Raw genomic sequence first — 12,971 nt, 5'->3', positions numbered from 1 at the left:
TGATTTCCCTTGATAACGGCAGAGAAACTGTTGAAAAGTGCTTTCACCTTCAAATGATAGATGTGCTCTTCTGTGTCAAGGTCTATTCTCCGAGCTTTCTTTTTAATTGACATGACCGAGAGGCCAACATCGATGCTCCCATGGACCTTCCCTTTTTGAATCTGAAATCAAAAGACTAGTCAATGGGCTGGAGGGATATATAATTAGATGTTTCCATGTTTAATTTAAGTGACCTCAATGTAATCTTTAACGTATCCATGGGAATTAGAATATGACACCTCCTCCAAAAAGAGGAAATGGTTAAGGTTCTCTTAATTTGGGGATGGGTGAAGTTGCAGTGACTTCACACCAGTTTCAATAAGTAATTGTTCATCTCTTATTTCTATTTTTGGCATAACCTATAATGTCAATTCTTCATAATTATAGATTGCACCATTTATATCCCAAAAAAGACATCTTTAGTGGTTCCTCAAATAACAATGGCCAATCTTTGACCTACAACACAGAACATCCTCAAGTAATCAACTGGCGACAGCTGCTGGGGCAGAACTGGGCAGCTGGGACCAGAAAGCACAGAGCAGCAGGCTCTGGCTTCTAGCTGTCCCTTTCTGATCAAGGACGCACAACTGATTCAAAGACAGAGATGGGGACAAAACCTAAATTTGAGTCCTCTGTTCTTTCCCCTATACCACAATAATAACAATGAGGGAAATTTCTAGTTTTGCATGCAAACAACTACTTATATCAAAGACAAATAATTTGGAATAATTTTACTGAGTTGGAATTCCAAAGAAATAGGGATGTATGAAATAGAAATGAAGTTCAAAGGACAAGTTTTAAAAGGACGTCAACGAGGAACAAAGATTGTTTTAAATCTCAAAAAAAAAAAAAAAAGCATGCAAAGCACAGTTTATTGAGAGATGCTGAAAGCAGGGTATTTGGGTTTTCTCTTTGAGAAAGGGTCATTTTATGAGTACATCACTTTTAGAGTTTAAGCTTCTGTTTTTAATAACATACATCACAATAGTTGAATTAGATCTTCATGCACCAGTTTGAGATTTTACACTAGTCTGACTATAAGCATAAAACATGCCTTGTATGGAATGTAGAGGTTTGGTAGCTTGTTAAATGTTACAGGTATAGAAATGCACAAAGCTGGTAACTACAGCACAAAGCTTGTACAATTATGGTATTTACTCACTTCAAGAAGAATTCTAAATCAGTCTTTGGAAAACATCCTGTGTGCTACTTACATCAAGTGGTGCCTTTGAATACTTTAACATTCCATTATCCAGGACAAAAAAACGCTGCAAGAACCAGAAAACTCACAGTTACTGTCTGTATTTTGAATTATATATAACATTCACAAACGCGGATCTAATGTTGCTTGGCATTTAGCAATCAATATGTTCAATCATTTTAATGTATTTGTATCCAGTGTACCTGGACATGGTCTGTCACGCTAAATGGTAAGGAGACCAGAGCTTTATTCCCATCCTTTAAACCCACTATGGTTCTTTTCACACATAATCCAATAGGCAAGGAGCCTTTAAACTGTGTTTTTCTCAATAGGAAGAAATCTCAGGGCCTACATCTGAAAGACCTTCTGAGTTAACCACATTGGGATATTTTTGAAACTGAGGTAACAAGACAGCAGATAAAATTAAAAGCTAAATGCCTTGCCTCCTGGCAAGTGTGGAAACAATCATCTGGAGTAAGTCACAGGGTGATTCCATGAGGAGTTTGTATACACCAAACTTTTCACCCTGGAGGTGAACTCCTGAACTTCTCCCAACACCATGGGTAATACCTGAAAATGCTCACGTCCATTACAGAATACTGAATTATCAGGAAAGTTTAAGAAGTGGCATTAGCAATACGCTCCTATCGCCACTTAGCAAAACACTTAAATTTCACTATTAGCAGAAAAGATGAAAAATGATTTCTGAACTACATTAAGAATTAAAAAAATTATTTTTGTCTCCTCCAAGGTGTTCCTGGTCAAATATAAACAGATGCTGCCATTTTTGTCCAGCACCCACTCAGGAACTCTCTACTGTTGATTTCCCTCCCCTGGACAACTCACAGCAGAACAACAGCTGTCAGGACCTAACCAAACAGTGGATCTGCTGCTCTCCTCTATGATCTACAGGTTCAGGAAGTCTTTCTACTGCTGGAAAATCTTTATGTGATTCAGAAACTCTTAGCTGCTGAGGTGGCAGGCAGTCAGGCCCGAAGACACCTGCACAGAGCTCCGAAAAGTTCACTCTATTCCCTCTGCTACAGGTTCTGGGAGGCAACAAGTAAGCACAGGAAGATAGAATTGCTAGTTAAAACACACTTGATCACTCAACCACCCACGACTTGGGCAATCTAATGGGCTGAGGCTTAGTATAAACACATGGCAGCATTAGGGACCAGGAGGAAAGGCAATGCAAGGGATGTTGTTATTGGTTGCTGTTGAGTCAATTCTGACTCATGGTGACCCAGCATGTGCAGAGCAGAACTGCCACAGGGTTTTCAAGGCTGTGACCTTTCAGAAGCAGATCGCCAGGCCTGTCTTCCAAGGTGCTTCTGAGTGGGATCGAACCACTTTTGGCTAGTAGTTGAGCATTTAACCATTTGCATTGCCCAGGCACTCCCTATGCAAGGGATACCCTCCTGTTATTTATTTAGCAAAATATTTAAAGGCATGATTCAGAAAGAGTTGCTGTTGAAACAGCCAGTTTTGCTGAAACATAAATTTAGAGCAATAAATTAAAGTGAGTGACCGATATGAAACTGGTTTCTCTGACCTCTTTCTCATTTATCCATTTCTATCAAAGAATCTTAGCAGATAAAACCTATAGGATAGTCATGGGAAAACAAAGGGTAGCAAAGCTTTTGATTGGAGAAATTACAAAGTGGTAAGGTCAGGGTTAAAGGCAAAGGTGATCCTAGGAAGGTGAATGACTAGGGGGGCCAAATTAAAGGAAAAACAAGAGTGCAGAGAGACTCCTGGCATTGGGATAATATTGTGGGTTCAGGGGAGGTGGTCTCAGACTGGGGTAAGGGCACATTAGTCAGAAGCTCCTTTTGACTGTTTTCACTCCACCCTTGGAGACAGAGGAGTGAGGTAACATTTTCCATCCATTTAGTTTTAGGTCTTCCCCTTAAAGAACAAAAAATATATTTCCTCAAGGAAGTTATAATCCATAGCCACATGCCTTGAATATAACTATAAAGAACAGATGGGTTAAGTGGAGGGATCATTCTCCTAGTGATTTCATAGAAGAGACGCGGTGGTCTGTCAAAGAGTTTATACTGAAAATGGAAGACGACTTTTTCTTGTTGCTGTTGCTATTAGCTGCTATTGAGTAAGCCCCCGACTCGTGGTGACCCCATGTACAACAAAACAAACTGCTGCCATGCCCTGCACCATCCCCACAATCCGTTGTAGATCGGACCATTGTGATCCGCTGGGTTTTTATTGGCTGATTTCCAGAAGTAGATCGCCAAACCTTTCTTCCTAGTCTGTCTTAGTCTGGAAGCTCCACCAAAACCTATTCAGCAACCTAGCAACATGCAGGCTTCCACTGACACATGGGCGGTGGCCGTCCAAGAGGTGCATTGGCCAAGAATCGAGCCAGGTCTCTGGCAGTGGAAGGTGAGAATTCTACCACTGATACACCAATGCCTTCTTCTCTTTCTTAGGGTTACAGAATTCTTGCTCAAGTATTTGCAACAATGTAATAAAAATTCTTTCTCCATAATTAAAACTGGGATGCAGACAAAGGATGTGGAGGAATAAGGAAGGAATAAACCACATACTTCGAAGAGCAGTAAACAAGCTTTCAGGATCAGTAATTTTCCAAGTTTAGATTGCACTGACAGCAGTAATTCTAGGAACTCACACCAAGGAACTAAACGGACATTCATGTATAAAGATCCTCACCACAACATCATAAGAGCAGAAAATTAATCAGGTCTTATATACCCAGCAATAAGGAACTGATCAAATTTTTTTTATATACCCAGCAATAAGGAACTGATCAAATCAATAGTGGGATATACAATCCAACAAAATACAAGCCTGCACTTAAAAACATCTCATATTTAGAAGAATATTTGATAGCATGAAAACTTACTCATACTAAGTTAAGTGAAAAAAGATTATAAAACAGTATGTACAAAATTTACTTTAAATATCTGGTTAAACTGGATTTTAAATATCATGTAAAATATTTTTCTCTGCATACGTACTGTATCACAGATGACTTAAGTAGGTGTAATATGACCAAGAGGTCAGCAGATGCAGCCTGTATGGTTACGATAAGGCCTTGAAAACTAGTTTTACACATTTACACATACAACCGTACTCTGGGTTTCCTACCCTGCGATATTAAATAAGATCCTGTCTATTACTGAAGATAATTTGAACATGAATGTGATTAAAATTTTACCTTGTGCCAGCCTTTTAAAGGCCATTTTCTTTTTTTCAGCATAAAGCCTTCATGTTTATCTGGTTTCTGGACATTGGTTTGGCCTATTTTCAGCCCTTCTATAATTTCCCAGCTGTCAGCTTCCTAAGAGGAAAGAACAAAAACAAGTCACACATTTCTAGGTGCTTCATGACACACTTCCAGCAGATTTTTAAGTAGAAGTTGCTTTTGAACCACTAAAAGTATGAACAACATTCCAGGGCAAACTCTAACATCGGACACAGTTATGCACTTTTTTAATTGAAGTTAAAATGAGTTTCCCAGGTTGACCCGCAGGTATACAGGGTCCATTAGAGATCGGTTAGAGCTACCTCATCTACTTGGAGCTGAATGGAATTTTGATTCACCTGTACTCAGAATGTTTAAAATGCATTTTTCCAGGCAATTAACCTCCTGGCACAGAGGAACTTTAAAGTTTCAAACTAAGACTGTTTTAAAGACAAATGTTCAATTAATTGTGTGGACCTGGCTTTCTGTCTAGTAATGGAAAGGTCACTGCAGGTCTAAAGTGCCCCATAACCTACTATTAACAGTGCAGTGCATCGCTTAGTCATCTGTTTCCTCTTGGTGAGGCTGCGTGCGCCCGCTCGCTAAACACACACCAAGAAGTTGAGGGTTTGGAAGCATCCTGAGATACACACACCCCTGGGAGCCTCTGGAGAGAGAACCAGACTGTAAGGCCAGAAATCTTGCGTTCCAGAGTCCACACCATCACCCTCCGCTGTTAACAACAATGACTAAATGACGGTAATCTCATCAGTAAGATTTTACATGATTTGTTCATCTACAGAGTTTTAATTTCTTTTAATTAGCTGCCAACATTTGAAAATAAGATTTCAGACTTTGAAATCTCAAATTTTTAGTGTTTTTTGAAAGCCTATCAAATCTGGCAACTCAGGGCCTGCCCCAAGTAAAGGCAGCTCACCTTCACTTTGCCACAATCCCCAAAGGGGCTGCTTCTCTATTACCTACCTGGCCCTTAGTGACATTCTGAGTTGTAACCCTAGGAGGTGAATTCTAAGGTCCCACATAATGCTAAGACAACCACTGGCCCATGATACACCTTAACAGCCCATATTCTATACCCCAGGCATGTCTGGTGACAGTCAGGGCCAAGATGAAGCCCTTTTAAAAATTAAACAGAAGCTGTGGCTCCTGAGGCAGGAACACCACCACCTTTTCACATCCCACGTACAACTGCTACAATCCTGCCCTCAACGCAGGGAAGCAAATGCTCTCAGTGTAATCTGCTCTGCTGCCTCAGCCTCTGAAAGCTGGACGCAGTGACCATTGATCAGAGCAGACCCCCTGCAGAGTGCCCTATCCCAAACTGATATGGGAAGCTGCCTTCTGAAAAAATACGTTCTATCAGAAATTACTCCCTTAGACCATAGAATAAGGGCCTCAATAGGAATGGCTGATGGATTTCATCTTAGGGCAGACGGATCTGCTGCCCACATGGCCAGATGGCAGCTGACCCAGACCCTGCTGAATGACTGACTGAGAGGCTTCGACAAGCCTCAGAGGCAAAGGTGCCATAATCCATTACTGACGCTGGGGACAGGAAGGGAGAGGGCTGCGGATTCACCATCCCCTCCTCCTTCCCCTTCTTCCTCCTCTCGTCAGAGAAGCTGCTAACCCTCTGTCCAAGTCAAATCTGTATGTTTAAGTTCAAATATGTGGAAGGGGGTGGAATTTTTACATAAATTTTATGTTTCTAAAAGATGTGGCTGGACATCGCTTCGTTCTAATGTTATTAACAGTAGGATATGGCCCTGACCTCCAAAAAGCTCTCTAAACCCAGCATCACAGCTCCATCTTCCCACATTTCCCATCGTCAACTTCTTGGTCATCTCCGAAGGGACACTAATGACTCAACTACATACAGAAACACATCTATCCGTGTTCATTTGGCTACATTAAGAATTCTTTAAAGGGCCTGTAAATCTTGAAAGAGGCCGTAAATAAGAACCCAAGAAGTAGTTTTCTACTTGGAGATAATTTATCAGAAACTATGACTGATCCAGTCAAAACTGCTAATTAGATAATTTTTTTTTTTTTAATATTTCTGATAAGACATCTCAGGCTCTATACCAAGTTTTTGGAGAATACTTTATAAATGTAGGTAAAGTGTACAGCTTTGAAATCCTAATTTTTTAATACTGAATTGTAATTTGGCAAGTAACCCTGCTTCTGAATACTGTAGGAGAAAATAGCAGGTGTTTATGAAAAGTCCAATATCTTTGGCTTTCTACTCTCACCAGAAAACTAGACAACTACTCTATTCTATACAAATGGTTAATTTTTACCGATTTTGTTTTAAAGGTTTACTATAACCAATAAATTCAAACTCTTCATATATGTGTAAGTATATTCATTAGTGCTTTCTCAGTTCTTAGAGAGAGAACAGCTATATTTAATAGCATTTCTGTATGTGTGGCCCCATCCATGTACAGCATCTCTAGAAGAACAGCATTTTTGTTTCTGGCTAGGTCTTATTTGAAGGCTAGTGTTCATCTTCGATTTATTCTGTATGTATGTGACGAAGAATACCCTGTTTAACTTGTGCAAATGTAAACACTTAATAATAAGACCAAATGCTTTCAGAAATTCTTTTCTAATTAAACTCAGGATGTAATAAAAGCTTGTCCCTGTGGTGCTACAGCTACTGCTTTCTATCACAGTGTTTTTCTCTTTCCTTCTATGGAAGTTTAACTGCAGAGGAAAAAGGAAGGATCACATTGTAATGGCGAAAGTTAAACATTTTTAAGCATAAGTGTAGCAGCTCTAAGCAAATAATTCTATTCTCTCTGATGCAATATTTCTAAAGCCCAGCAAAATAAACTGAAAAGAATTCAAATACGGTTAAATAAGCTGTCAACCTGACAAAGAGGCAAAGGATAAAACTAGAGCAAACAACATTCTACCTATTTCAATTATAAATGATGACGAGAATGTTACAAATAAGGTAAGAAACGAAATAACCCACCCCAGGACAAGAAAGAAGCTTCTATGTTCTATTTTCTGTTATGTTCAAATTTTTCCCCTTTATGCTTAGTAAAAGGAGCCCTGGTGGTGCAGTGGTTAAGCGTTCGGCTGCTTACCAAAAGGTTGGTGATCCAAACCCACCAGTCACTCCATGGGAGAAAGATGTGTCGGTCTGCTTCTGTAAAGATTCCCTGTTGTCATCGACTCCATTCTGACTCATAGCGACCCTATAGGGCAGAGTAGAACTGCCCCATAGCGTTTCCAATGAGCAGCTGGTGGACTCGAACTGCTGATTTTTTGGTCAGCAGCCTACCTCTTAACCACTGAGCCATCAGGGCTCCATTCCCTTGGACACTCTACGGGGCAGTTCTACTCTGTCTTATCCGGTCACTATGAGTCGGAATCAACTCGATGGCAATGGGTTTATGTTTAGTAAACTAGGTCTACCTTAAAACCAAAAAACCAAACCCGCTGCCATCAAGTTGATTCCGACTCATAGTGACCCTACAAGACTGAGCAGAATTGCCCCATAGGGTTTCTAAGGAGCACCTAGTGGATCTGAACTGCTGACCTTCTGGTTAACAGCCATAGCTCTTAACCACTATGCCACCAGAGTTTCCGGTCTATCTTAAAGCTAAAATCCCTTTCTGAAAATTGAAGAAAACTGGCTGGCTGTCATGGTTAAGATTGTGTGTTAACTTCACTGGGCCTTGATTCTCAGTGGTTTGGCAGTTATGTAATGATATAGTTTGGCAGTTATGATGTAATCTGGCAGTTATGTAATAATGTAGTCATATTTCATGATGTGATCAGCCAATCAATTGTAAGGGGAGTTTCCTTGGGGGTTTGGCCTGCATCCAATATATAGATGGAGGTTCTGGCGCAGCTTGCTTGCTTGCTCTGGATCCTGCATCTAACTCATCATCATTTGACCTTCAGTTCTTGGGACTTGAGCCAGTGGCCTGCCATATTGCCTGCCAATCTTGGGATTTGTCAGCCTCCACAGTCTGTGAGCCAGTGGCCTGCCATCTTACTTGCCGATCCTACAGCTATGTGAGTCAGGAGGAGCCTCCAGCTCTCATATGTATCTCATATATATGTGAGTGTGTGCATGTGTGTGTGTCTGTATGTGTGTGCTTCACTGGTTTTGCTTCTCTAGGGAACCCATCCTAAAACAGGGGTTAATTTTGATTGACAATAATTTTCTGCTCAAAATCTCCCACTTTCCTACGTTAATTATAATAGAAACAGAGTCAGAAACCTTAATGTGGTAATGTCAGTACAGTACTCCCCCTAATCTGTGGTTTTGCTCTCCATAGTTTCAGTTACCCACGATCAATCATGGTTTGAAAATGTCGAATGAGTATGTAGCATGATGAAATCTCACACTGCCCTGCTCTATCATTCATACAACTTATTTCAGTATATTGCTATAACTATTCTATTTTATTATTAGTTATTGTTGTTAATCTCTTACTATACTTAATTTATACATAAACTTTATCATAGGTATGTATGTATAGGACAAATTATAGTATACTCAGGATTCAGTATAATTTATGGTTTCAGGCATCCATGGGAGGTCTTAAAATGTATCCCCCTGGATAAGGGGGGACTACTGTATTTGGCTTGAGTCAAATACACATTTTTTTTCCAAATACACATTTTTGCTATTATAGAAAAATTTAAAACACTTCTCTCTGTATCTCTCACTATTGTGGTCTCTATTTCCCTCTGCTCTAATTGTCACACACTTCCCAGGTGACTCTGGACAACTTGCTTATACTCCAAGTCTCTGATTCCTTATCAGTAAAATGACAATATCTTTATCCACTTCATTGAGTTGTATGTTGATTAAGAGAGAGAAAGCATGTACTAATCCATTGCCTGGTACATGGTAGGTGTTCAATAAATGTTAGTTATCTTTTCCATTATGCCTGTGCTTATCTATACTCTTTCTCCTTTAACTCACTATGAGATAAAACTGAGGTTCCAAAGAGAGTACTAGTTATATCCACAAAGCAGACATTCTTTATTTCTCATCCAAATGGAAACAATCAGACTATTTTTTAAATTTCTCTCTAAATTACTTTTTACAGTTCAATAACACCCCTTTTTTAAGTTTAGCAGCTTACTCCATCTGAAAGAATAAGCTTTATAGCTTAAAATATCTCTAAAATATAAATAGGTGCAATGTATATATTCTACAACACTATGGTACTACACTATTTTTTTCTTAAAGTATTGTATTTAATATTGGGAAAACAAAGTGGAAGTATCATTTATACATAGTAAGATGTTAACCTTCTTTGGAAATAAAGTGCTATTTTTATATCTGAACTCACAATTTATATGTATTGTATTTTCAGAGTTTCTTGATAAGGTAGTCAGGCCACTGGCTATCTCTGGGAGTCAGTGAGGGGTTGGGGATGAACAGGATGGTGTTTAGAGTCCCCTCAGCTTTTCTTCATGATTTTCGTGTTTTATACAGAAATGCATTCAGATGTTTCCTTAGTCCTGGGAAGAGAAGGCTGAAGGGGAGGGAACACTGGCTTCCACGAGAGGGAAAAGGTCTTAATAAATAATTTGCTCCTACTAGGAAGGTCAAATGTGAGGAGAAAACTAGAATTCTGAATGTTCAACAGGCCCCCTGTGTGGGGACTATTTTACCTTGCAGGTGGCGTAGAGCTTAAAAGCACCGGTCATAGAATTAGAGAAATCTAAGTTTGGGAAAGTTACTAACTCTCTATTCCATATTTGTAAACAGTGTGGAGCTGTTCATAGGATTATATGAAATGGGATAATGTATTTAAGCATTTAGCACAGTGCTCGGTGAGCAGGATGTAGCCCATAAATGGATGCGGCCATTATTACTCTTACTGCTGCAAGACTCAGTGGTCTTTTTCTGTTAGCTCTGCATGAAAATATTTGCTCATTTCTCCAACAGGGAATGGCAATAGAATTTTTTGCCTTCTTCCTTTCAAACAGCGAGAATTTTGTACTTTGGATGTAACCTTGAAAATGACAAGAAAATATACGTTCATCTATTGCCTCCTAGCCCCATAGAACCCCTATATACCGGGGGCAGAAAGAAATGAAAGACCAACCCTGTTACTGGCTTCACAGCTACATTAGGGGAGTCAAGTGTAAAGGTTATTTACACTTCAACAGGTCCCAGAGCAGGCACTATGCCTTCTGAGAAAGCATGATATTTCGTTACTGACCTTGGAGAGGAGGATTGGCTCTGGTTCTAGCAATTGCCGACTTACAGAGGGCTCGGTGCTAGAGGAAGCAGTCCTCTCCAATATGTGAATACTCTGAAAATAAATATAAATAAAGCCCAAGGTTAGACAACTCACTTCTCATATGGATGGGCATGGAGGTGAGATCACATACATCACAGATTACTATGTTACAAACGGCAAGTTCCTGAAGAGACTAAATTCAGCAGCAACAGTCAGAAAAATACGTCAGCACCAGATTTCGGTTGTCCTCTCTATTGCTGCTGAACATCTGCTGTGATGACAGTTTCAGTTTTTCTGTCAGAGTAATATTCCTTGAAAAATTTAGGACACACACATACAAAATAGTAAGTCCAGAGTAAGTCTGAATGTTTTTATAAATTGATGAGACTAGGATATCTAATACTGAGAAAAAGACAAAGGTCTAAATGAAAAAAAATCAAGTCCCTTAATCCTATTTAATTTTTTAGTGTCTTAGACATACACGCAGAGAAGAAAACAATTTATCGAATACGATAAACAGTAGATGTCTTTTATGAAGACAATAAAGAGCATTTGTAGAGCCATAAGACAACATTCCAAAAACAAAAAAAAAGGGCCAAGTACATGAACAGACAACTTGCATGGAATATTGGAAAAGACGTGCAACCTCAGAAATATTTAAAGAAATGAAATCCAAACTAATAAGATTTTTTACCCATCAGGTCTAGGATTGGGTTGAGATTGGGGGAAAGGAATATAAAGTGGGTATTTTTTTTTTTTTTATGATCCTTCTAAAGAATAATTTTACAGTTACATCACAACCTTTGGGAAAATAAATATATGTCTCATCGACCCAGCAATTCTACCCCTAAGTCTTTAAGAAAATAATCAGACAGGTATATAGAGGTGTAAGAACAAAAGCATTATTTCTTGTAAAGAAAAACAAATCAAGAAAACCAAATATTGAATACATACAAGAATAGTACAGACCTATAAGAAAATACCACACTTATAATAGTATGCTTATGATTCATAATGACAATATGGATCTATGTTTATTGGTATGGAAAAATAACCCATGGTATTCTATCAACAAAAAATCGGGCTATAAAAAGTACGCAGATATTCAGCCAAAAAGAGAAATGAAATTGTGATACATGCTACGATATGGATGACTTGAAAACATTATGCTGAGTGAAATAAGTCAGACACAAAAGGACAGTGTATAATCTCACTTATACAAAATATCTAGAATAGGCAAATTCATAGAGACAAGTTCATCAGTGATTACCAGGGGCTGGCGAGAGGGAGGAGTAGGGAGTTTACTGCTGAGGGAGTACTGAGTTTGTGTTTGGGGTGATGAAAAACTTTCACAAATAGACGTGGTGACAGTTGCACAACACAGCGAATGTAATTAATATCACTAAATTATTGTACACCTAAAAATGGTTAAAATGGAAAGTTTTTAAATATATTTTGCCACAATAAAATTATATATAAAAACGCATACACATGTATATAAGATGATGTTATGCACGTAATCAAAATATACTTCAGAATGTTAACAGCAGCTACACCTCAGGGGTGGGATTACAGGTAAATTTTAATTCTCTCGTTACTTATTTACCTCATTTTCATATATATTTTTTTGCAATAAGTGATACTACTTGTATACTTGGAAAAAAAATTAGTCGCTTTCTATGGCAGGCATACACTTGAAAGAAATCTAAGGGATAACCTAATAGAAATAATATTCAAATACAGGCTAAAAAATGAAATGTAGCATTTCACTTTAGTAATAATTTGTTGCTTTAATAAACAAGGTACATGTTTTATTTATGTATTGAAGTTTCTATTTTTGGTCTCTGGAAAACTATTAGATCAATATTTGCTTTTTTATGAAAAATTACACTTGGATCTGTGTCAAATTATTCTTATTTTTCTACAAATTTTCTAGCTTTTGGGTATTTCTATTACCTTATAATATGTACTCTTCAAATATATCTGAACAAAACTTCCTTAAAAGTAAATTAGATGAAGTACTTTTTAAACATATGAGTTGACCATTTCTGACAAAGAACCTTGACCAATAAAGATATATGTGTCACTGTATTCCCAAGATTGAAAAAGGCTTCCTCCCATCACCTAAAATAAAATAAGTTTATAATTTCAGATGATTCCCTTCAGATGGGGGAAAAAAAAAGTTCCCTAAGATACTGTTTCTAAATATCAAGAATTAGAACCAATTAGAAACCACACATTTTTAGTACCAAGTTCC

General features: G+C 38.3%; 1 protein-coding gene across 9 annotated transcripts in view; it reads right to left on the bottom strand.

Annotated features, from left to right (window-relative positions):
- Window positions 1–12,971, bottom strand: part of OSBPL6 (oxysterol binding protein like 6) — a 110,614-nt gene that overhangs the window by 56,381 nt on the left and 41,262 nt on the right. For all 9 annotated transcript variants that reach the window (XM_049887529.1, XM_049887530.1, XM_049887535.1 and 6 more), the window contains 4 exons: window positions 10,694–10,786; window positions 4,443–4,565; window positions 1,254–1,307; window positions 48–161 (listed from right to left, as the gene is read on the bottom strand). In XM_049887529.1, coding sequence (XP_049743486.1) covers window positions 48–161; window positions 1,254–1,307; window positions 4,443–4,565; window positions 10,694–10,786 — 384 coding nt within the window. The remainder of the gene's footprint in view (window positions 1–47; window positions 162–1,253; window positions 1,308–4,442; window positions 4,566–10,693; window positions 10,787–12,971) is intronic.

Source organism: Elephas maximus, chromosome 6 (genome assembly GCF_024166365.1).
Source record: "Elephas maximus indicus isolate mEleMax1 chromosome 6, mEleMax1 primary haplotype, whole genome shotgun sequence".
NCBI classification, from domain to species: domain Eukaryota; kingdom Metazoa; phylum Chordata; class Mammalia; order Proboscidea; family Elephantidae; genus Elephas; species Elephas maximus.
Note: the sequence above shows the minus strand (reverse complement) of the source record. Positions and strands in the feature narration are given on the sequence as shown.